This window comes from Melospiza georgiana, chromosome 2 (genome assembly GCF_028018845.1).
Source record: "Melospiza georgiana isolate bMelGeo1 chromosome 2, bMelGeo1.pri, whole genome shotgun sequence".
Lineage (NCBI taxonomy): Eukaryota > Metazoa > Chordata > Aves > Passeriformes > Passerellidae > Melospiza > Melospiza georgiana.
This window is the reverse complement of record NC_080431.1, coordinates 72,511,145-72,535,699: the sequence shown is the minus strand read 5'-3', so window position 1 is coordinate 72,535,699 and position 24,555 is coordinate 72,511,145. Positions and strand designations below refer to the sequence as shown.

Here is a 24,555-nt window from a genome sequence, read left to right as displayed (position 1 = left end):
GTGTTTATAACTGTGAGCCTTTCCCTGCCACTACCTCTCCTTTCTTGGTGTGGATTCTTACAAGAGACTCTTTAGAGACACACTCCTGACCCAAGTCCCTCTTAGAGGTGCAATCCTGACTTATTTGGTGAGCTCCTGGGGGAAATGTGCTCATGCAACTCTCTGCTGGAAAACTACCTACAGCCTCCAAAGGCTCCTCAGTAGTTTTAACAGACATGGATAAATTGCAGCTAACAGAGCAGTGTCTAAGGATAAATTGCTCTGATAAGCTTTCTTATGTACTCTCAAAAAATATGAGAATAGTTTTTTCATCATATTCATATTCATATTCATATTCATAGAAAATTTATCATTTAAGAACTCCAGGTTCTTAGGGACTCTGTGTTATATCACCAGCTTCATCAAACATTATCTATGAATTTGTCATCAAATCACTTACAAAAAGATTCATCTGATCTCCTTCCACTTGTTCAAAAGTTTGTTCAGCAGCATATCAACTTGCCTTTGGCTCTGTCTTTAGTTAGTTCAGAAGCGCATCTGAGCCTCCAGGGTGTGATTCATCCCACCCTAATGCAGAAATTGAGCATTAAGTTGAACACTTAATTTTGCTTCCCTTGCTAACTGCAGTTCAGAGACAGTTTCTCAGAGACAGTTTCAGCATTGATTTTTTTTACTCATTTTATTTCATTGACTTAGTCAATGGAGAGAGCTACATCTCACCTACCAGATATCTGGTTTGGGAGAGCTGTATCACACTCAGGAGATGGCTCCCTCTCCACTGACTGCAGAGGTCATCCTGAAGTGTTGCTTGAATCTCACAGTTTCTACATGGCTTTAATAGATGAAATGAATCTCCCACCCACTTCCTTCAACAGAGAATTTCATGTTCTTCCATCTATCTCATTCAAAGCAGAGATGATTGCCTTTGCTCATCTTCTTGTTCATTGTTTTGGTCCATGAAATAGAAATATACTTTCAGGATAAAAGAAGTTGAGGTTTCACTGCTATGTGTTTTCTCCCCTATGATGTTTCACTCACTAATGAGAACTATTCTTTCCCTACCCCAATTTCTCATTAACCACATTGATTACTTGCTAAGTGCAGAGTCCTGTGTTTTAAAAGGGTCTCTGGTGGTTTGGAGTTTTACTTGTTTTGGTGTTTTTTCCTGAAGAAAAGCAAAACAATAGACAGTTCAGTTTGATTCAGAGCCTCAACGCTACCTGCTGTATACAAAATAACTTCTGGGAATTCTGAGATGCTGTTGTTCATTCTCATAGACCCCCATTGAACTACCTTTTTCTTCCAAGAGTCTCAAACTGGACTGGCAGCTTCTGGAGATCATCTGTCAAAAAATTACTTTTTATGCCATTGTAACTGGATTTTGTCTGTGAACCCAGAACATTTACATAAATGATGCTGGATTCTGGCAGTATTTTACATCTTTATCCATTTCTCTCTTAAAGATCCTTTCTCAATATCCATCACTATGGTATTTCAGTTGGTGATATAAGTTCATCTCTCTCTGCCACATTTCTAGGAAGAACAGCAGCAAATTTTTCCATTTAATACATGTAGTATCTTCATAGAGAAAGTAAGCATCCATTTACCCTGAAAAAGCACACACAGATATTTTCATAATTTTTTTTTCATATTTCAAGGCAACATTTCCCACTCTTACTGTACTGGGTAAAAAAAAAAACAACTGTGATTATGGCTTTGTTCAGTAGCCTGTTGAAGCCAAAAATCCTCCATTTAGCAAATTCAGCAGTAGATTTACCTCTGTGTTCAGCTGCATTGGTGGGTAACACTGTATTTAGTCTCAGTGAGCTTTCAAGAGCATGAATGATTTGATGCCTTAGTCCACTTGGGCAATTTCAGTATATTACTTCAAAATGTGCACTGTATTAGATGGCTATTTTCTATGAAATAACCATCCTATAATAAAATCTTACACATAAAACATATCAATTCAATTCATGTTTATTCATAAAACAATATGTATTCTTGAAACAAACTTATTGTATTGTACTTCAAGTACCTCTTTTTTTTCTTTTTTTTTTTTTTTTTTTTTTTTTGTAATTGCAACTCCTCTAATAGAAAGTGTTTTATCCAGGTAATCTGCACTCGGTCTGAAGAGTACAACAGCCAACAAGCTTTATGCAGTGCCACAGGCGAGGGGCCTATAAGGAGAAATCCTGGGAACAATGATAAATCAAGGACCCCAAGGCTCCCATCCTCAGCTGATGTCGAATTTTGCCTCTCTCTGACTCAGTATGAATCTGGACCCATGGATAAAATGGCCAATTACAGTTTTCGAAATACTTTGGAAGGTAACGTGCTTTATTCTGTTACTCCATTTCCAGCTGTAAATTGATTCTCTCTGGGGTTAGAGTCTTCAAACTCTGGGCAGTTTGAATTAATTTCATGAAGAATAACTGCAAATAAAAGAAAAAGTTATGTTTTCACCTGGAAAAGCAGAAGACAGAAAGAACCCCATTAAAGGTGTTTGATAACAAACTAGAAACTCTAGACTGTATCAGACCCTAAGCCTGTAAGGAGATACTGTCTCCTGCTACAGTCAGCACCATGCACTGCAAAAAAATACAGCACAGCAGAAAAGGAGAACATCCAATAATCTGCTTGTGCACAGCCATGAGTAACCCTGTAACCATGGAGGGTGCATGTTTGCCCTCGAATTCACTGTCTTCCAGGGACCAGGCTGGATAGCAAGAATGAAAGAGGATGTTGCCAGCTGGCATGTTATGTCTACATCATTCCACTGTGAACTCCACAGCAGACTTTTTCCAAAACTCTAAGAAATATGGATTAAGTTATCCATCAAAAATGACACTTAGTATAATTTCCAAAAGAATTTAGCAGTTTAGTTATCTAGCTATTTAACCTGATTTGAATTTTCCTAATTGGCTAGTAAGCAAAAGTTTTTTACTAAAAGAAATTATTAATAATCTCTCTACTAAACTCTTTTGAATCTTTTAAAATTCCAAGTAAGCAAGGATAACACATTTTACATTTAACAATAAATATATTTCTACAGTATCATATATCAGCTGAATTAAATGTGATCTGCTTTTGATCTCTCAGAGCTTTTGGTTTTCAAGGAACCGCATAAGGGCATAACAATACAAAATAGGAGTAGGAGTGAGGATAAGAAAAGAATCATAAGGATGATAAGAGGGATGAAGCAACTCTTTTATGAAGACAGGTGAGAGAGCTGAGGTTCATCTTGCAGAAGAGAAGGCTCCAGGGGAAAATTACTGGGGTCTCCTCATACATTAAAGGGGCTTAAAAGAGAAGGGAGAGCGATTTTTCATATGGGCAGATGGTGAGAGGACAAGGGGCAATGGTTTTAAACTGAAAGAGTGAAGGTTTAGATCAGATATTAGGAAGAAATTCTTCACTCAGAGGATGGTGAGGCACAGGCACATGTTGCCTGGAGAAGCTGTCCCATCCCTAAAGTGCTCGAGGCCAGGTTGGTTTGGGCCCTGAGCAACTTGGTCTAGTGAGTGGCATCCCTGCCCACAGCAGAGGGGTTGGAGAAAAATGATCTTTAAGGTCCCTTCCAACCTTAACCATTCTACTATTCTAAGATGGCAAAAGTTTTAATATGTTCCATTTTAATCTTAATGCAGTGTGCAATGCCAAAAACCTTTTTGGGAAAAGTGGACCATTCTCTTTCTTAAAAATAATCAGAAATTCAGACTTTGTCTGTTTCAGCCTAGAAAGAATCCAGACAGTAATTGTCTGTATGTCCAAACAATACTGCACATTCTGTCCCTGAAAACAAAAACGACATGAAGTATTGGAAAGAAAAAGGTGACAACACTGAGTAGAGGTTTGCCTACATTTTACTCCATGAAGTGTGTGAATAGATGTAAAGGAGTAGAGAAAAAGGAAACAAGTAATGAATTACTGAGGACCTACCATCATGTTACTGGTATTGCAAACAAAAGCAAAAGCACAGCCTGTAAGTTTTTCTATTTTGTTTTTTTAACCTGAATTATTTCAAAATAACTTTATACCACAGGACCGCAAACATTTCTGCAACCAACTTATTTAGGTAACAAGACGCTCAACTGCAATATGAAGTCAAGAATTAATGGCTAATGTTGAAAAAGATGGAAACATTTTAAAGAAATTTTACTGAAAAAAAAATCCTTTATAATTGCATTAACTCCTTTCTTAAAAATGGCTAGCTTAGTTTTTTGTTGTGTAAAAATGCCAAGCTTAGATAGGCAACTTGCATTTACTGTCTCTGTGTCTACTTCTCTTAATTGTGTTCTTACAAACGTGTTAGGACCTTTGTAGGTCCTAACATTTTGTTCTTTTTCAAAGCAAAACTTTTTTCAACCCTGCTTTACATATTTGCCCAATCTTGTGCCAATACACCTAAGGTCAAATTCTAATTCCTTTTAGACTCCAAGGAAATTCAAAGGAAGTGCATTGACCTTATTGGAGTTACTTTAGGTTTATGAAAGGTGAGCAGAACTAGGCCTGTAATTGACCTGTTCCTGATTTACAACAATGTGAGGTTTACAGCTCAGTTTCAGTTCTGTAATGAAAAATACTTGTGATCACATAGAACATCCCCTTCTGGGCAAACCTTTATGCTTTTTCATTCTTCAGTGCATTGGAACAAAGGCTAAAACTTTCAAACTTCAAAGGGGCAAATATCAGCATCATTATGAGCAGATGACAACAAGGCAGGCTGAAGTTTCTGTTTGACTAATATAAAGTGCTGCTGCAGAGACAGAAATTATGTCACTGAAGAATTTATATCACAACGTTCATAAACAGAAAAGGTCAATATGGTTCAATAAAACACTCCCATGAGGCTGTGCCCATGAATTGCCCTCTCCGTGATAGACCAGATTCTGCTACGAATGAAAAACAACAGGTTAAGAGCAGATTACACTTTGCCCCTGGAAGCAATTATTTTAAATAGGATTTGTTGATTCGTGGTCCTAACTGGGGAACACTCCTGACTTCATTGGAAACTTCATGGACACAAGAGAACAGAAAATCAGCCTAGTTGAAAAGCATCCAGAAAGATTAGAAATGGATTAGCTGACTGCTAATTAGCTGATTGCTAATTTGGCTTCTTTGTTCACTTCAGTTTTGGAGTGTGACACCTTGAATGCTACTTCCTAAGAATAAGAGATGGCTGAAAAATTTAGACTTTCTTTTTTTAAGGAGCAGATTTCATAGTTGAAATTAGTTTATTCACAGCAACTTCAAATGAAAATCCAGGCCTTCAAAGTTTTGCACAAAGTCACAGAAGAACATTTAAAAATTCTAAAATCCTGTATCACTCATTATTCATGAATTAACTCATGACAAATGGTATCAAGCCAAACCATCTGATAGCATTCCATTGTCTGTCACAATGTATTGTTACTGCTATTTTGTCATGAAATAATGGAATAAAACATCAAACATTTCAAAATGTAATTTCATTTCAAAAGGACATTTTCCTTTTTTTTTCTGAAATGAGAAATTTTCATCTGGAAATCTTTTCTCAGTATGTTCACAGCAATCCTTAAAGCTACAGAAAAAATGGTTTCTAAAAATGAAGTTAGCCAACAGAAAACTTCTAATTGAAAAAGTTTCAAGCTACAGCCAACATTCCTCATCCAACTTGAACCTCCACCCCTAGGTAAATTTATGCTGTGCACTGAGAAAATGTTGTGAAGATGTAAAAAGCCATTGCTAGAGAACTAGAAAGACTACTCAGTACAGATCACTTTGAAACTCTTCCAGAGAAATTTTAAGAAAAAATAAGGAAATTGTGAAATGGTCTAAATTAGATAATCGCAAACTTTGATTTACTCCAGTGACATAGGCCAAATTCCATGGGTCTTGCAGCTAGCACACTCTAGAGGGATTACAGTAATAACACCACCTGAGAAAGTATGTAAGATTTAACCCTGAAAAATTTCCTGTGAATTTGCCAATGGCGTAAATACTGCAGAAATAGAATGCAGAAGAACATCACTAACTTCAAAGAGCTTCAATAACATGGTCTTAAAATTCTTATATTCCTCCTGTTTTAAAGCAGATGCATCTATCTGGCCTGAACTTCTCTAAAATGTGAAAACTTTATTAAAGAAAAAAAATATACTCAGAGAGAATGGGAAAAAGTTGAACTCAGATAGAAAACCATAGAATCATTTAGACTGGAAAGATGTTTAGGATCATTGAGTACAACCATAAATCCAACACTGTCATGTCTATCACTAAACCATAGAATCACAGAATCATTAAGATTTGAAAAAGTGTCTAAGATCTCCAAATCCTGCCATTTTCACTATTAAAACATATTTCCAGGTGCCGTATACAGATGTTTTGCAAACACTTCCAGGCATGGTGCTTCTACCACTTATCTGGATAGCCTGTTCCAATGCCCAGCCACCCTCTTCAAGAAGAAATTTTTGCTAAAATCTCCTCCAAACTTCCCCTGTGGCAACTGGAGGTAACTTCCTCTTGTGTTGCTTGCTGCCTATGAGAGGAGGCTGACGCCCATCTTGCTGCAGCCTCCTTTCAGGCAGCTGTACAGCCATCAGGTCCCTCCTGAGCCTCCCTTTCTCCAGACTAAGCACCCCCAGCTCTCTCAGTTCCTCCCCAGTTTTGTGCTCCAGACCCTTCCCCAGCTCCATTTCCCTTCTCTGGACACTCTCCAGCCCCTCAATGTCCTTCCTGCAGTGAGGGGCCCAGAACTGGACACAGGATTGGAGCTGTGGCCTCACCAGTGCCCAGTACAGGGGACAGTCACTGCTCTGCTCCTGATGGCCATGGAATTGCTGATCCAGGCCAGGATGCCACTGGCCTGCTTGGCCACCTGGGCACACTCCGGATCATGTTCAGCTGCTGTCAGCCAACAAGTCTTTTTCCAATGGGTGGCTTTCCAGCCACTCTTCCCCAAACCTGTAGCATCCATCTTGTGAACTACCAGTTCCCCTGGTTGAATCTCATACAATTTTCCTCAGCACATCTATCCAGCCTGTCTAGATCTCTCTGCAGAGCCTTCTTCCAGCTCAGAGGAGGGCAACAGGGGTAGTGAAGGGTCTAGAGCACATGTCTGATGAGGAGCTTCTGAGGGAGATGGGGTTGTTTAGCCTGAGGAAAAGGAGGCTCATGGGGGACCTTATCACTCTCTGAAAGTAAGTTGTAGCCAGGTGAGGTTGGTTTCTTCTGCCCAGCAACTAGTAGCAGGAGAAGAGGACATAGCGCCAAGCTGTTCCAGGAGAGATTTAGGTTGGGCATTAGGAGGAATTTCTTTACAAAAAGTATGCTTAGACACTGGACTGGGTTCCCAGGGAGGTGGTGGAGTCACCATCCCTGGAAGTGTTTAATGAAAGATGGGACATGGCACTTAATGTCATGGTCAAATTGACATGGGATATTTGGTTGGACTGGATGATCTCAAAGGTCTTTTGCAACCTCATTGATTCTGTGATTCCTGGCCTCCAGCAGATCATCCATCCAGCTTAGTGTTTTCTGCAAACTGACTGGGAGTGCAATCCATCCCCTCCACATGCAAAAAACAAAGCAGAATTTGACCTTTAAAGTATCAGCTGTCCTTTTCACTGGCCTAGAAAGTGACACAAAACAAAGATTTATTTTGTAAGAAATACTGTTTTGCAGTTCAGAAAACCACTTGCAAAACTGTTATGGATATCTAAATGATGCTAGGGATGCCAGAGATGCTAAGCAGTTCCCCAAGGCAATTAAAGGAGATAGGATTGTTGGAATGGATCCTCCATTTCTGTAGCACTCTGCAGTGCTAATGCTCTCCAAGCTCTGCATACCTGCTGTTAAGTGTAGTTACAGCACTTCAGTCAGTGGCAAATGAGCAACTGAGGAAAACACTACCTGCTTTCTACATGAAGTTCTGCACTTGACTGATGGTGCATGGACATCTATGGTCTCTGTTGGCAGATTGAAAAATCCACAGTTAATGTAATTAAGTACTCTATTAAAAGATATACACTTGAGCTAATTGCATGCTGAATGAGAACCATCTATATACCATCCTAAAAATGATCAGGCAGCCTTAATTTTTGAGTGACATCATTATTTTCTATGATAATAAACTTTTGTCTAAATTCCCACCTGATTTATTCAGCCTGGCTCAGTAAAGCTACTTCAAATCCACTGAATCACTGTTGCTGATCAACAGTGTTAGAAGCGGGAGCAGAGCAACGTTTATGAATCCCTAAACTGTGATTTTTCTCTTATCCAAATCACTGGAGAAACTTCACTTCAGTGATGTATGTCCTGATAGCTATTTCTGATGCACCATAATCAACTAAAGGTTTATAAGAACATCTCAAAGTTACAGCTTCCTATACTGGCCAAGATGATTTAATAGCTCACTGCAGACTCCTCCATCCATTTGTCAGTCGCTCTCCCTCCCTTTTTGGTACCATCACTTGTCCTCATCACATCCTTATCTGAGAGTCTACATTTTAGGGCCCTGTCAAAAAAACCTGACATCCTACACTCCAGGGTAGTTTACTGCCAGAATAGTCTGTGAAATCAGTTCACAAAAGGACTGACAAGTTAAAGTTAGTGCAGAGGAGAGGAAGGCACAGCATGGGGCAAGGCAGCTGGAGGAAGAAGAGTTCCCCTTTACAGAGACGAGGAACTCTTATTTCAGCTCACTGCTTGTATCTGTAGTCTCACATCTGCTTTAGAGGTGATTTTACTGCAGCTACCTCAGCAAAGTTTCCTGTACTCTGAGAAAACTTTGAAGTTTTCACATGTTCTTTTTGGGTGACTCGACTCTAGTATGTTATCCTGCATAACTGATTGTACTGAAGTGCTTTTAAAAGTCTGAAAGAATAAGACCCAAGCTAATAAGATGCAGTGACATCACATCATGGCTTTATTCCTGCTAACTTATAAATTTATATGCAGTTTTTATGACAAGTGATCAGACATTAGAACAGAATAACGTGTGGGGTCAAACATGACATCAACTTTGACACTGAGTGGATGCACCCCAATTATCTGGAGCTGGAGGGTGGGGTTGCTAAAGCTGTTCCAGTGCAGAGATTTTGATGACTAAGACAAATTACTAATGTGCAGATGTTCCATGAAAAGCTGTCCAGAGCCAAAATGAGTATTCTGTGTATTTTTATGAATTATTAGATCAAGTGTTTAAAATGCATTAAGAAATGTAAGAAGCATCCAAAGTCTGATATCAAACATCTAGCTCTCTACACAGACCCTGCAATAAGTTTTATTTTTCCCTTAAACATACTTTGATACTTAATGCAGTAGAACATAAGTGGAAGAATTGCTTCAGAATGATGCACAGATATATGCTATCCAGTTAATGTTCACAGAAATGTCCTAGTATTGCCAAATTGATTGATTCCAACAACCATGTACTGTGGGCAGCAGCAAGAAGCCAAAATTGTTGCCACTTCTTCCTGTGAGTTCTGGACAGACTGTTAATGTACATATGTTCTTTATAAGTAATATTTTGCTCTGCTTTTCCCCCTTATTTGATAGCTAGGAAACATAGCATTCAGCATCCTGCAGATTTCTATGGGCCCAATTTTCACTATGAGAACTTCTGTCCTTTGTCATTTATGTGACCAAGCAGACTCTGGAATCCTGGTCCATATCTGATGTACTTAAAATCTGCAGGTGTTAATGTGTTCTTTTTGTTTCCTGAATCCAGATTTTCTTTACCCTAAAGTTTACCATATTGAAAGCAAGCCAACTCTACCTTCTCCAAATGTCCAAATTATATTTTCAACTCTGATTTCCCCTAAATTTTTCAAAAGCTTTGTCATACTATAGACTCAGAAAGATGGATGGTTATTACTGTTTTTTTGGTACTTAGGTGCTATAGTTATGATTTTATTCTTCTTATAAATACCAGTGGGTTTACATCACATGCTCTGCCTTTGTTTGAAGAGGTTGACTGACAACAAAAGGCCCCGTGAGGGAATTTAGAGTGGCAAAGCAATGCAATCATTTCACACAGATCAGAGTCCCAGTTGGGTGTAAAACTCAGGTTTCCAAGTTCATATGGCAACTCTAGCCACGTCTCAATTAATACCTTGTCTGAGAGGAGCAAATACAGGGCAAGACAGCTGAAACTGTGCACCCAAATTCCATGTTACAAGTTAGGATTTTCACAGGGAAGGGTTTTTTTCATACTGGCTGTAGTTCAGTCCCCTGAACTAAACATCCACTGATAGTTGGCGCATTTTAGATTTTCTATCTAAAGAGAATCCAGGGCAATTGCCCTGTGGTGTGAGTAACAGTGTCAAATAGCAAGACTGGGACATTCACGACATTCACTTCAACAGTATATTACTGATTCTCATTCAAATGCTAGTTCTTCATTCAAATAAGTAAATAAAGCTGGTGTTCAAAATCCATTAGGAATTCCCCATAGATAAAAGATAATATCTTTATTTTCTCCACCTTCCAGATATGATGAACTAAAACCATATTTGGGAAATGCTGAGGATCAACATAATGATCATATTGTTCACAGCTCTCTTTGTGGCATGGATTAAATATCAGAACTAGTATCAGGTTCAGAAATAGACTGGGGGGACAACCTTGCTTTCTCTTTCTATTCTCTGGGAAAATCCCAGAGAAGGATCAGATGTTTGAGTTGCCTTTTACTAGGAGTCCTTGCAAGTAAGTTGGAAGCATGGCTGATGGGATGATAAGTAGGGCTATAACATCAATCTTAAATATAGACAGGCTACCAAGATAAAAACTAATGCACAATCTCATCTTCCAGTATTTCCTGCTTGGGAGTTGGTCTGTGCAAGGTCTTCCTAAAGTAATCTTTTAAGTGTCCCCCAAAATAACGGCAGTCCACAGACTTCCATCCTGCAAGTCTGACTGTAAAAAATTATTGAATACTCACCAAATCCTTCTGTAGAAGTTATAGATCGCATTGTGTTGGCTCCTATCGATAAAAGAACATGTTCTATAGAGGTTAACATTAATAGATGACTGAGTATATGATGAGATAAAATAGCCTGGTTTATCTTAGGAGCCTGTAAGTATAGAGATTAAAAACTGAAATAAAGTGAAAAAGTTTTCTCAACATAAATAAATGTCCACATAAATGTCTATAGGGATTATATTGCTTTTTGTCAGGCAGACAAAATAGACCAAGAAATTTAAAAATATAAAGCAATTAAGCAGTACATTTGCTGACATGTTGCATTAGCTACACTGCAGGAGTTTTAATTTAGCTTATTTTAATTTCATCTTTGCCCTGCCTTTGAAATATATTAGCGCTCCTTTACAAGTTTTCCTAAGCTCTTGTCTAAAAAGCTGAATATAAATGAATGGAAAGTAAGTACTTTGATCTTCACTGTTACTGGAAAAGGAATTATACACATTGTCATATCAGCATATGATTTTCTCTGCAGGCTTTGCTGATCCACAGACTGCGATATCAAACCCGGCGCAAAGCGGTTTGCACAACGCGCTTCACATCTACATGAACGGCTCCATGTCCCAAGTACAAGGCTCTGCAAATGATCCCATCTTTGTATTACACCATGCATTCGTGGACAGGTAAGTTTCATTTTCCTTAGCAAAACTAATTCATTATGTGGGTTTTTGGTTTTTTTTTCCGGTGGGCTTTTCATCTGCATTTCAAAGAGTGCAAACATTTCACTTTTTTTTACACACACAACATTTTCAGACATGTAGAAAGGAGCTGTGCTGTTATTTGAAAGCATGCGTCTTTCCTAACCAATCTGTATGTTCACTGGATTAGATATAACTTGATGAGTTGACAAATGCACTCAGCTTTTATTAAAAAGGTAAAAATAGTCCTTCAATGATGTCACAATGATTAATAAATATGAATGTGCATGTCAGGAAGTTGGGATCAAAAGTGAGTGACTCATTTTAACATGACTATAATTATTTGGAGCAATTCCTTTACATTTTAAATGTCAGGGCTGTTTCAATTTCTATTCCATAAGGAAAATCTATGCCTGCTATTCATAAATAAAGTGGAAAAATTAGTATTTAAGTGTGACAAACAAAATTCTGACTGTTTCTTGATGAAAGAGAAGAGTACAGCTGTGCATAATGAAAGGAGAGCAAACTGAAGGATATCATGTTTATTAATAAGAAAGGGTAGGAGAACACAGTTTTGCAAGAAACTGGTGAAATTGCTACATTGAGGGCAACATTCCAAGATTTCATTTCTGTGTCACTACTGAACATTTCTGTACACTTCTGTGTCACATGTGAATGGCAACAAACACTTTACTCTCTGGACTGCATTTACACCAAATTGTGATGACTAAAGAGCTATTTAAAAAACCCAAAAAACCAAAAAAAAAAAAAAGCTAATCAAAGAACTGTAAAAGCTGCACAAACAACACTTGTTCTGGATCAGTTTATATTTGCTTATCTATCTTATAATTTTTCTCCACTCAATGTTACTTGACTACTGCATTGCTTAGGGCAAAAAATAAACAATATACAAACTTCCATAAATCTGCATGCTCAGAAACCTACTATCTGAGACTCAGCTTGCATGCAGTAAGGTGTCTATTGAGATGAAGACCAAATTGGTTTCTTCCTTTGGGCCACTGAGGCATGCAGCATAGGAGGGATGCAGATTACAGCTTGCAAGGATCATCTTGCAGTCTCAGGCAGTCTCAGGCAGATCAAAACTCTTATATAAAACTTTATCCTCTTTAACTAAAAAGCTAGTAGGTATAAAAAGGAAAAATTGAAGTTGGCCTTTTGCTTCTTATATATATTTAAAATATAAGAGGACTGAAAAAAATAATATCATTTGCATCCAATAAAATATTATACATATATATATATATCTATAAAATAGATTATATATTTAATGAGCTTAATAGTTATATTGCCCATCCAGAAATAAGGCATCTTAGCAGGCCACCCAGGCATCAGTGGAATTGTTCCTTCAATGGCTGACTTACATGATTTCTGCTCCTCATATTGTAGGGTATAATTAGCCTTCTGGAGGTGTCAGTTTTGAAAATCTTCTATGTGAAAAGTTTTCTTGAGGACATTTTAAACCTTACACAGTGTAGCTTAGCTATGATTTAGCATATCCATACATTGACTGCTTCACAGGATGGGTGGATGAGGTTTTCAAGTGTGATTACTAATCTCAAGTTGGTGCCTGGAAATTAACTTTCCAGCATCTAGGCTATTAAAAAAAAAGGATCAATTGAATATTCAGAGAAAAGGAACACAGAAGAGAAAAAAAAATATTGTGCCTTATCGAAAGAATTGTTTTCTTTAGACATTGACACTTGCAGGAGACCTGTGCACCTCTTAGCTCCTACTTGTTGCAGGCTTAAATATCACCTTGGTCTTCATGCCGAATCTTTCCTCTGAGGAATTTCAGTCATGGTCATTATGAGTCCCTGGAAGTGATTCTCATAACTGTAGTTGTTATCAATTTTAAAAGGAAAAATTATTTGCAAAAGATTACCTCATTAAACTGTACAAGTTTATTTTTTTTATTTTATAATTATTTTATAATTGAGAAAATAAACCACTGCACAGCCTCTGCAGGGGCAATAGAGATATGCATGGTGCAACCTCATCCCATCTGGCAGAAAGGCATCCCCAGTGCTCTGCAGCTGCTGTGAATATAGCCCTTAGTACACACAGATGTAAAATCTGAGAATAATGCTATCTTTTGTGTAGGTGACAGGATTGCATTAGCCTGAGTTGGGTTACTTAGCATCTCTATCTGTGACAGATTAATCATGCTTTCAGTTATAATTAAGAAGTAGGTGACTGATAGGTACATACAGTGCATTTTAGAAAATCCTGTTCCTCTCCTACATAGACTTGAAGGGCAGCAAAGAAATTCTTTTCTGAGAGGCAAGCAAGAATGTAAAGAATAGAGGAAGTGGGAGACAGTCTCCTGAGCAGCAGAAGCACATTTTTTGGTCCTTATCAACTTTTCTCATTAGGGCAGAATACTTTTGAGCTGACTGCTAAGATTATATTGGGCCAATGGGCTTTTAAAAAACTTTTCAACTGTGTCTTCTGATGACAACAGCAACCCCAGTTCTGCTGGGTTTGCAGAAGCAAGGAGCAGCTCTGTGACAGGAAATCAAGAATGGTCACACACTTTGAGCATCCAAGTAGGATCCCAGAGAAGAATTTCCTCACTCCACTGCAAATTTCCTTGGGTGAAACCCAACATGCAAACTCTCCCAAACTTTCATCCCCTGGAGATGTGTTTCCTTCCCATCGATTTCAATGAAGGTTTTGAGGAGCTGTGGATCTGAGCTTGAGCTAACCCATCTGTACAGTGGGAGATATTAGATGCCTACACAGCAGGGATGCTGTCAGGCTAAATGTATTAATGACTGTGAAATGCTCAGTTACATCCATAATAGGAGTGATAGCAATAAGGCAATAGATCATTGGAACTGATTTTGCATGGAAACATATGGTATGGAGGAGGATAAACAAGTGTATACGGAGCCTGCTGACAGGTGTGAGCCAAATGTTAGGAGCTGCTTTCTAAACTGAGCAACAGGCAGCCTACCATCTGCTGTGCCTCACCTGCCCTGCTCAGGCCTGATGCACAAAAGCAGGGAAGCATAGATGAAGCAGAGGTGCAGCTGAGATCATGCAGGTGAAAGGAAAAAGCATTGGCTTGTAAACACTTCCCTTTTTTTTAGGTCGTTCTCTCTCAGTAGTGCAGAGGTATGAAGGTACTCAGGCAACAGCTTTATTAGCAATGATTAATCAGGCTCCTTCCCTTCTTATTTGCCAGAAGATGTAGGGATCAAATCTCAGTGTTTGGTAAAAGAAGGTGACCACCCTAAAAATTATTAATTGTTAATTTAATGGCTTAAAAAATAAAAAGAAAAGAAGATGCAACAAAATATACATTCAGCAAAAACAAGAGCTTTTTTAGCTCTCTGAAGCATTTCTCTTAATTGCAAATCTCTTTACTATTCAGATATGCTCTACAGTCAGCACAAGGGAATAACAAGGGAGGAGTCAACCCACACAAGCTGTAAGGAGCAGCTGCACAGGCCATGAAAGCACGAGCCCACATTCCCACTTGAGATCTCTGGGGTGTTTTCTGTGCTCAGAGAAGGAACTCCTTCCTCTCTGCTGGATCTTTTAGACATTTCATCTCTAAAGGCATGTAGTATCTTCATCTGTTAGCCCGGCACTTCTATACTTTGAATATATCAGCTTTCTTCTCATTTATTTCATACCTCAATAACTCTGGATTTCCACTCCACAACCCAACAATTTCCCTAAGAAAAGCTAAAAAGCAACAGGGAATAGAAGTGGTCATTAAATATCTCCTTACAGCTTTATGCCCATGCAGCAGCTAATGCAATTGGGCCTCAGTCCTCCTCTTGTTCCTAAGTTCTGCAGCAATGGTCAGGGTTTATTACAATAATGGGGATGGCTTCCAAAGGCTCTGGTTTTAGAACAAGCAATTTGGAGATAATTTGCTGAAGACACACAGCAGATGTGTAGGATATCAGTCTCTCACCTCTCTAAAGCCAAGTATTTGTTAGACTATATGCATATTAGTCTAGAGCTAGGTCCAAATTGCCAGTTCTAGTGATGCCATTGTTACAAGACCTGTTTTCTCCAGCTAACATAAGTAACTGCACAGCTCAGAATGCTGCTGCAACCACCATCACATTAACTCAATGCTCTTCTTCACTCCAAGAGCTCTTCTCTGTTCATAGCCTTCTGCTGCTTCCTTGCTCTCTTCACATCAGATCAGCTGGTTTCTGTTGAGAAGGCCCTTAACTGCTCAACCCCAAATCACTTTGTGGACATTTTCAGTCCCTGTTTTCAATCCCCTGGATCCAATATATACACCATAATGCCAGCAACTTCTTCCACTTAAAACAAAATAATAATAAGCATCACTATGGCAAAAATGGAAAAAATGGAAAAAAGTGATTTTGTCACAAAAAATGCTTTAACAAGAGAAAATTTGATTTTCACTCCCAGGAGATGTCAAAATAAAAGTTACTTATTTTTACTCTGTTTTCAAAGCAGAGTAAAACAGAGAATATTTTCGTTTTCTCTTGAATGTCATCTCAGGGTTTTTAAACCAAAAAATGGCGCAAGAAAAAACCAAGTTGTTCTCTTGTTTTGAAATGTTGACAGGAAACAAAAACTTATTTTAGAAATTGAAAAACTATTTGCTTCAAGGATTTGGAACATTTGGAGAAAATGCATTCAAAAAGAATCATCAAAATTCTTGTAAGACAATGTTATGTTTCCAGATTTGTTTAATACATGAAATAAGAGTGATTCTTTACTCTGAAATGTCTCCAGTGGAAGACAGCACAGATAAACCATGGGGCTGAGGAATTATTTTCTCCCTTTGGCATTCAAAAACTTACAAACACCAGAAATTTTGACTGAGGTGCAGCTGATACGGGAATTGTAGTACAATAATATATCAGCTAACAATACAGCAGTCTAAAAATAGAAAAATCACATTATAAACACAAATTATATCATTAATTTTATTCCTTGATATGGGCACAGCAAGGCTGTTAGTGCTTTTTGAGGTTACATTTGCAAATGACACAGCCTAGAAGTCACATTTTTGTGGAGCTGGATGAGCTTCGGCTTGGAGCCACTTGAAATCTATTAGACAAAGGCAGGTCGAGAGGCTGCCATTAGCAATATCCTGGGAAGAGAGCTCTGATCAGCGTGCACAGCTAGATCCCACCAGCAGGTTCTGCGGCACAGCAGCAAGGTAGCCCAGCTCTCATCCTTCCCTGGTATTTAAAAATTCACCTTGTTACAGCAGCCCCTGCACACAGAAAGCAGATCTGTTCTATCAAAAGGGGCCTTGAGGAAGAAAACTGTTCTCCAGCAGAATCTCTGGGATGAGGGTGGGCCAGGAATGACTCTGGGTCACAAGCTTTATTGGCACACACAAACTCCTACAACAAGTATGAGATACAGAGCAGGTAAGTACAGAAGGTGGGGGTAAACTCGAGCATGGAAGATTTTAGAAAGAAAATTTCTACATTTTTGATTTTGTTTCCCCTTGGGGATATCTGCAAATGTGCAGGAGGACACACGCTCCCTCTTTTACCACAAGCCCTCTTCTGGACCGAGCAGAGCTGCTAACCTTTCCCTCCTAACCTCTCAGGCTTTGTAGCATGTTATCCAGAGCTACTCAGCTTGTTTAATGGAGCTGACTCACTCAAAGTGGGCTCAGTGTGTGGGCAGAGTGAGTTCACATCTCCTGTGAAATACCACATAAAACTATCCATGGAAAGCAGAGTGTAAGTGGGAAGGATGGGGTGTTGCTGAGAAACAGCTCCCCAGTATCTCTGCTTTGATATCGCTGTGTCTGGGGCTGAAAGGCAAATCATACACCAAGATACTGAGCTGGGCATCTACTTGAGCAAGCCTGAGCAGTCGCAATTGCAAAGCACCCAAAGGGATGCAGGAACAGCCTTGGAGGGTCACATCACCTGCCATCTAACACAGACCATGGCTAGATTCTGAAGTGAAGGAGCAGAGGTTTAGAGCATCCCTGCTCCAGTGGACAAAGGGGGACTGAGTATGTGTAGTACATTTGAGGGTGCACCTGCATTTAAAGTAACATCAAGTAAGTCCTCTGGATATCCAAAGATATGCCATACAGAGGCAGACACAGAGAGAAATAATGACGAGGATCAGGCTCTGGAGATAAATATTCTTTTTATTGATTAAGCATATATTGATTAAGCATACATATAACCTACAGTGCTGCTGCTCCACCTTTCTTTAGGGGAATGACCAGAGAAAGCTTAAACAGACATTTTCTGCATCATATGTGAAATACAGCAGTTGGCAATCTCACCTGCCATGCCATTATTCAGGCTAGATGTTTGTAATGATCCATTCTGTTCATAAAAGTCTATTATATAGCAGGTTCAGTTCAAAGAGTCCCATTTAAAGTGCAGGTTTCATATCAATCTTACTGCAAGATTTTAGTTCACCCAACACAATTACTGAATGGATCACCCCATACACCACATATTTTGCAAACAATTACTGGTTTTTAAAAGGAAAGGTTACTCCACCCTGAAACTTCACTAGAGCTGCAGGGTTAGTCTTCACCTATTCTCTTAATGCAGGAGGAGGAGGAAGCTCCCTGCGGCACAGCAATCAAAATGAACTCTGATGCAGACAGCTAGCATTTCCTTCCTGCAGCACTTCTGCAATAACAGCTGATGTAATTGTTCAAATTGTAAAAAATCACAAGAAAACATGGTACTTTTCTCACCCACATGTAGCTACCTCCTATTCATCAAAAGAAATTATCACTTCACTTCCATAGATGTGATTTATGTATTATATGCCCTTGTGAACCTCAATAATGATAATATTTAAGTCTCAAAAGAACTGAATTGCAGAGAACAAAAGTGGGTTCCATGGTGTCAGTCCAGCTACCTCCACAGCTATCCATTTTAATCTGCTTGTTATCTTTGTCTTCAGGGAAAAGTAGTTATTAAACTTTGGAGCAGCTGGCTTTTTTACTCTCTCTGACTTCAAGTGATGTTTTTGTGTTAGCATCAAATCATGGCAAAAATGAATCTGAGAAATTTAATACAGGATATACATTCAATCAAATGCTAACTTCTGTTTCCAATACAGCACATGGTGGGTTGCATTTCTATTTCCTTATTTACAAAGCACACAGGACACCCCATAATGTCTCATCTATAACCTGGGGTTTGCAGCGTTGGACAGTATTGGAGACCTAAATCTGAATGGAAAACAAATTTCTCTAGCCAAACATTACTCTGGTTTGTCAGTAAGGGGTGAAACAACACACATGATGACAGCCATTTAAGGAAAATAATTTATTTCCTGTACCTCAGAAAAGTTATTTCCAACATTGTGCTAAACAAAGGCTGACTAAGAAAAGCCAAGAGAGTTTAAGAAAAGCAACAGAGTTTAGATCAGATATCTGACGGAATCTCAGTGTAGCTAATCCTCATTTAATCTCATTTCTTTCCCGCAGAGGTACAGAACAAGCTCTCAGAGGAATTAGATTATTTTGCCAATAACTGGGTTAGGCTAAGGCACTACCTAGTCCTATGCTAGAGTATATGGACATTCCTCTGCACAGATTCCTACACACTTTTACCACTCAGCTCACTCAGATACTCAGCTCTTGTCTTTAGTGTGAAGCTTAGCTTATCCATTATCTTCCTCTTTAATTAAAATAAAGCTCTTTACATGGTAATACAGCAGCAAAGTTGGGCTCAGCACTTGTTTCATTCTACCCAGTTTTCTGAGAAGGCAAAACCAGTAATATTTCAGAAAGGTTTCTTTACTGAGAAAGTAGGCTACAGGACTGCTCAGCTTGTTAGGGTCTGTGGCAGGGGAGCCCAGACTTATATGCAGTGGAATTGAAGCCTCAGGTAGCTACATGACTTTCTTGGGAAGGTTAAGCAGTTTCCAATGTAACCAAAGGATATTGTGATAGCAAATGGGGAATAGAACTGCAGGACTTCAGCAGCCCTCTCTGGGAGAGGAACAGAGAGCAGTCATCTCTGCCCAGGATCATTCTATCTGAATTGTCTGCAGGACTCTGGTGCTTGAGCAGCTTCTTTTCACAAGAGAGGCTTAAGGAGTTGGTGACATTTTTTATTCTAGGAGAGAAACATTTGGAGCACTGCATGATTATTGGAGCAATGAGGGGAAGCTATATTGCCCTCTGCAGCCAAATAAGCATGCAAAGCAGCAATGGGAGATCCAATTGAATTTTCTCCAAATAGCTGTGGAAGCTCAAGTCGTTTGACATAAGGAGGAAAAGTGTCAGATGGAAAGTATGAAGACCCTTCTCTTCACTTACTCTTACAAACATGTTGAGAGTGTTTGATAGATTAGGGAAAAAAATTCTAAAACACATTGGTAGGGCAAATATTAAAAAATATAAATGGCATGGAACTGTGTCAGGCAAGATCTAGGTTCAAAAAGGAGAAGCTCAGGAAATGGGTCCCTAGTTTAGGGAAATGTTCTTCACCCAGAGGGTGATTGGGCATTGAGCAGGCTCCCCAGGGCAGTGGTCACAGCACCAGTCTGACAGAGTTCAAGAAGCCTTTGGACAATGCTCTCAGACACATGGTAGGGATGTCCTGTGCAGGGCCAGGACTTGGACTCAGTGATTCTTGTGGGTCCCTTCCAACTCAGGTTATTATACGATTCTATGAATGCAGCAGTGGCAGTAACCTCGAGGTTTTCAGGAAACTGGGACATAGGCAAAATAGGATTGGTTTTCTTTTAGGTGGGATTGGTTGTATGAGACTACCCCTTCTCAATTCCCTCCCTCTTGTTTCCTTTATCTGTTTGCGCTATCTAAATATCTAAATATCCAGTTTGTGCAGTGAGAACAAAGAAGATGAAATGGTTGTGGTGAGATCTGCGAAGCAGAGCAGTGCCAAGATCCTCAGGTGTCACATGGCTGCCCAGCTCTGGTGGTACTTTGTAGTGGATGGGAAGGTGTCAGCATACTGTTTGTTATTATATCTCACTCAGAGAATATTACTTGATTACTTGAGATAGCCTGCAACCTTGCTGAATAAGGAAGGCGCTTTATGTCAGCTGCACATTGTGCCTCCATGTTTCAGGTGATCTATTCCACTCAAGTCTGCAAAAAAATCTCCATTTTTTGTTCAGAAGATGGGGAAAAGAGAAAAAAATGAAGTAGGCTAGACCTTTCCTGAAAATTAATATTCATTCATGTTCTTAGATGCAGCCAGTACTGAGGTTGAGCATGTATTCCCAACCTCACACACACAACACTCACACAAAATTCCAATGGCACCAACAGTCTCATCCTCTTCACCTGTTTGGCTGACCATGATGAAGGCCTGTTATGGGAAAATATCCATACATATAGAGATACATACATGCCCAGGTGTCTCTGGTGGCTGGCCCAGGGACTGGCACAGGAGTAGCTTCACAGAGGTGCTGCGAGGGTTTGGGGAAGAGGCAAAGATGTCCAAAGTTCCTTGCTGCATGCTGCAGCTTGGAATTGATGATGGAAGCCCCTGGATGTTCTCCAGGAGCTGGGACTAGACAGAATAAGCACTGTAACCCAGGGCAATCCTCAGCAGTGATTCACCAATGGGAGACACAGCCTCAAATGCTTTGGATGGGTTTTCACAATAATTGAGGGCAGCATCTTAATTTTTAATCAGACAGTGTAACTTGTTTAAAACCTTCCTGAGAGTCCCTGTAGTGTCTTTAGCCAACTTAAAACAAAAAGAACAAAAAAGAATACTGCAATATAACTGCACACATTGGCAAAGAGTGCTGTGCCTTGACTTTACAGCCTCAGCATCAGCACCTCTTCCAGGACTGAAGCACTGATCTTTCTCCCAAATGCTTGGGATGGGAATTACCTGAGGTGACTTTGCAATCCTAGCTGACTAGTGCCAACTTTTAAAGTGATGACTACTGTGTAATCACAGTCCTTGGGCTGGCATTTCAGCTTTCTTTAATTTATTTCCTTTTTCTTTTCTTTCCAAATGCAAATACATGTCGCTTGCCAGATTTCTTCTACATCATGTCAGATCGCATGATACTGAAATAAATTGTATAAATGAGCTCTAAGCAACAATGTTCTGTATTCCTTCTGACATAGTCAGTCTGACCTTGCCTCAGTCTCACAACTGGAGATGAGGAATGAAAGTCTCTGTGTCAAACCTGGCACAACCAAGTACATCGCTTTGGATTTGAACCTGACAAATTTATAAGTGGATTACAAAGCAGATGTCTAGCAGTTGAGAAATTAATACAGAGTGCAGGCTCAGTTGAGGCAAAGTTTTATCAGGCTATTGAGAAACAGAGAATTTCAATGTTGCTCTAAGTCAGTTTGACCTAGCACATATAGGTTAGGAAGGAGAAAAGTCCTACTCGGCAGTTAGTGCTGCCCAGAGATGCTCACCTCAGTTTATCCCTTGTGCTGGTACTGGCCATCACACGAAAGAATAATGAATCAGATCCACAGCTTTATCTCAGCTAAACTATCCCAGAACAAATGAAAATAAAGGGGAAGTTTGGTTTTAAAGCAAACCAGTTCCTTAATCCTGCTTATGGCATCGTTGTGCAAATGCTTACAAGGAAAGTGAGGGCAAGGAGGGAGGAGGAAATATGTACTGTGTGCCCTGCAGTGCAAAGGACTCAGAGGGATCATGAGGTGACTGCAGTTCTCCACTGGGCATACCTGCAATGCCACTCTTGCTCCTTGCAGTGTGACAGAAATTCATACAGAGAAACTGCACCCTCTTCCTCCCCCTTCATCTGTCTCCAGCTGACCTTCATTGCGAGGTAAAACACACAGGATTAAATTTTTCTGTTATATTTTCCTGAAGGGAAAGTTAGTTTACACTTTGAGTCAGTGCCTCAATGTTAGAAATGGATATTTAAAGTCTGGTTTCCCCTCTTACACTCAGTCACTCAAGAGTACCTCTGCCCATGACTGTTGTAGCACACTTAGGAATGTGTGGCCCTTATAAGAACAGTTTGCAAAATGATAAAGAAAAATGCCAACTCTTATTTTTTACTTGCTTTTTCTAGATTTTAAGATTTCCTTCCTGTGAGCAGCATCTATTTCAGAGTGCACAACACTATCTGGAACAGTAGGAAGGAACCCAGCCTACACACAGCAATGCTTTTATACTCTGCCTGGAATTTCCCACTGGCAGCATAAACCCAGTTATTTCTTGGCTCATCCTTTCATTAGTTATAATCCCATTGCATATATTATTCATAAAATAATATGAATTCATACTTTCAGTAAGAAAATATATATTGGTGGCCTTTCTTTAATCATCCTCAAATCAATCCTATTTTCCCACCACTCATTAAACCAAAGTGGGTTTGTTTGTTTGGGTTTTTTAATTAATTTTCTGCTATGGCTCATTTAATTTCATTTTGTATAACCTGGTATGTGTGGAGCAGAACAAAGAAAACACTTGAGTCTATTTATACACAATTAAATAGAAGTGATATATCCATGTCTTTTATAGATGGCTTTAATTTTCACCATATCACACTAAAATTTTTTGCAAAAGCAAAGTATATTTTCCCTGAATGAAAAATTTAAACTGACAAAGCATCTACATACCAGGTGGGCGTTATTATTACCTTTTCCCACATACCAATACTTGGAACCTCTTAAAGCTGGTGCACACAAGCATTAAGCTTATCAGCAGTTACAGTGACCCATATACAGATATACAGAAAAAATTTAAGTAAAATTGAGACTCCATGCTTTGCAGTGGTGTAACCTAACTCTCAGGGGTGCCACAGTTTGATACAAACTGGCCGCAGAGCTGAGGTCCCATTCCCCTACAGTGTGGCTGGTGTGAATTTAGGGAAGTTATTTTTACTCTGTGCCTGTTTTGTGTAGAGTAAAATGAGTCCTGTAAGAGTCTCTAAGAATTTTCCAATATGCAGAAAAAATATTCTTTGCCTTTATGGCTTTTTGGGAATCCTTCTGACCTGATTACTTTCCTTAGCTGTTTCGGCATCAAACATGGCCTATGACTGAATCAGAGCTTAAGTGGCAGTGAATTTATCATGTCCCATGATCAATTTTTCCAAGGTTTAAATACAAACCTGAGCCTTTTCTTCAGGTGTCTAAAACCAACCCATTCTGCAATATTAAAATTCTGTTTCCTACCACAAAAATAATCTTTGCACAGAGTGCTGATCATCATAATCTAGTAATTACTTTGATATTACACCCACTAGAAAATTATTTCTACTTTGTAAATGCACTTTAGAGAGACTGAGCCTCTCTGAGCCCTAAATGTGTGACAGGGCATCTTCCAAAATTCAAATTGGTCTTCAATCTCTTTCAGTTTTTGGGCCTCTTATTTAGGACATTCAGTTTGGGCATTTCGATTTCTTCAAGAGAATGAAGTCTTCCAAATGCAAACAAATTTTTCTCTAATCTACACAGATTTTTTTTTTTTTATTTGCCCAATGCCTTTAAATAAAAACTACCCTTTGCAAGTCAATTTTGCTTGCTGTTGAGGAAATACAAAGAATATTAGGGGCTATCAGGAGACTAACCTCTATTTAATTTAGTTATTTTCCACGTTTTAAATTTCTCTTTCTTAAGCTCTGATTGCCTGGGACCCTTCTAGGTAGACCTATCATCCTCAAGGATTTATGGTTTACTGCTGCTTATCCCAGGCTGAATTCTCTCCATTTCCATTCTCTGAATAAAATTCCCAAAAACTTTTGGTTAGCTCTTCTCTACTTCCCTATATCCCTCCTTGTCTTCCCACCATGCTCACATCCCATCTGCTCCCATAGCGCTGCCAACATCTCCCAAGTGATGCTAGTCTAGCTGGAATTTCAATGCTAAAAAAGCCTCTGGAGAATATCACTTCCAGCTATACAAATAGCTACTGATCTGTTTGCTCCCTTTGTCTAGATGCTGAGGAAGAAAAAGCAACCAACCAGACTTCTGCAGGAGCCAGAGATTTCTCTCCTTTCCACTAAACT

The 24,555-nt window shown here is 39.2% G+C and overlaps 1 protein-coding gene across 1 annotated transcript in view; it reads left to right on the top strand.

The window, feature by feature from the left end:
• TYR (tyrosinase) overlaps positions 1 to 24,555 on the top strand; it is a 41,416-nt gene that overhangs the window by 8,179 nt on the left and 8,682 nt on the right. Inside the window, exons 2-3 of the mRNA XM_058018561.1 lie at positions 2,114 to 2,330; positions 11,436 to 11,583. Of these exons, the coding sequence (XP_057874544.1) occupies positions 2,114 to 2,330; positions 11,436 to 11,583 (365 nt within the window). The remainder of the gene's footprint in view (positions 1 to 2,113; positions 2,331 to 11,435; positions 11,584 to 24,555) is intronic.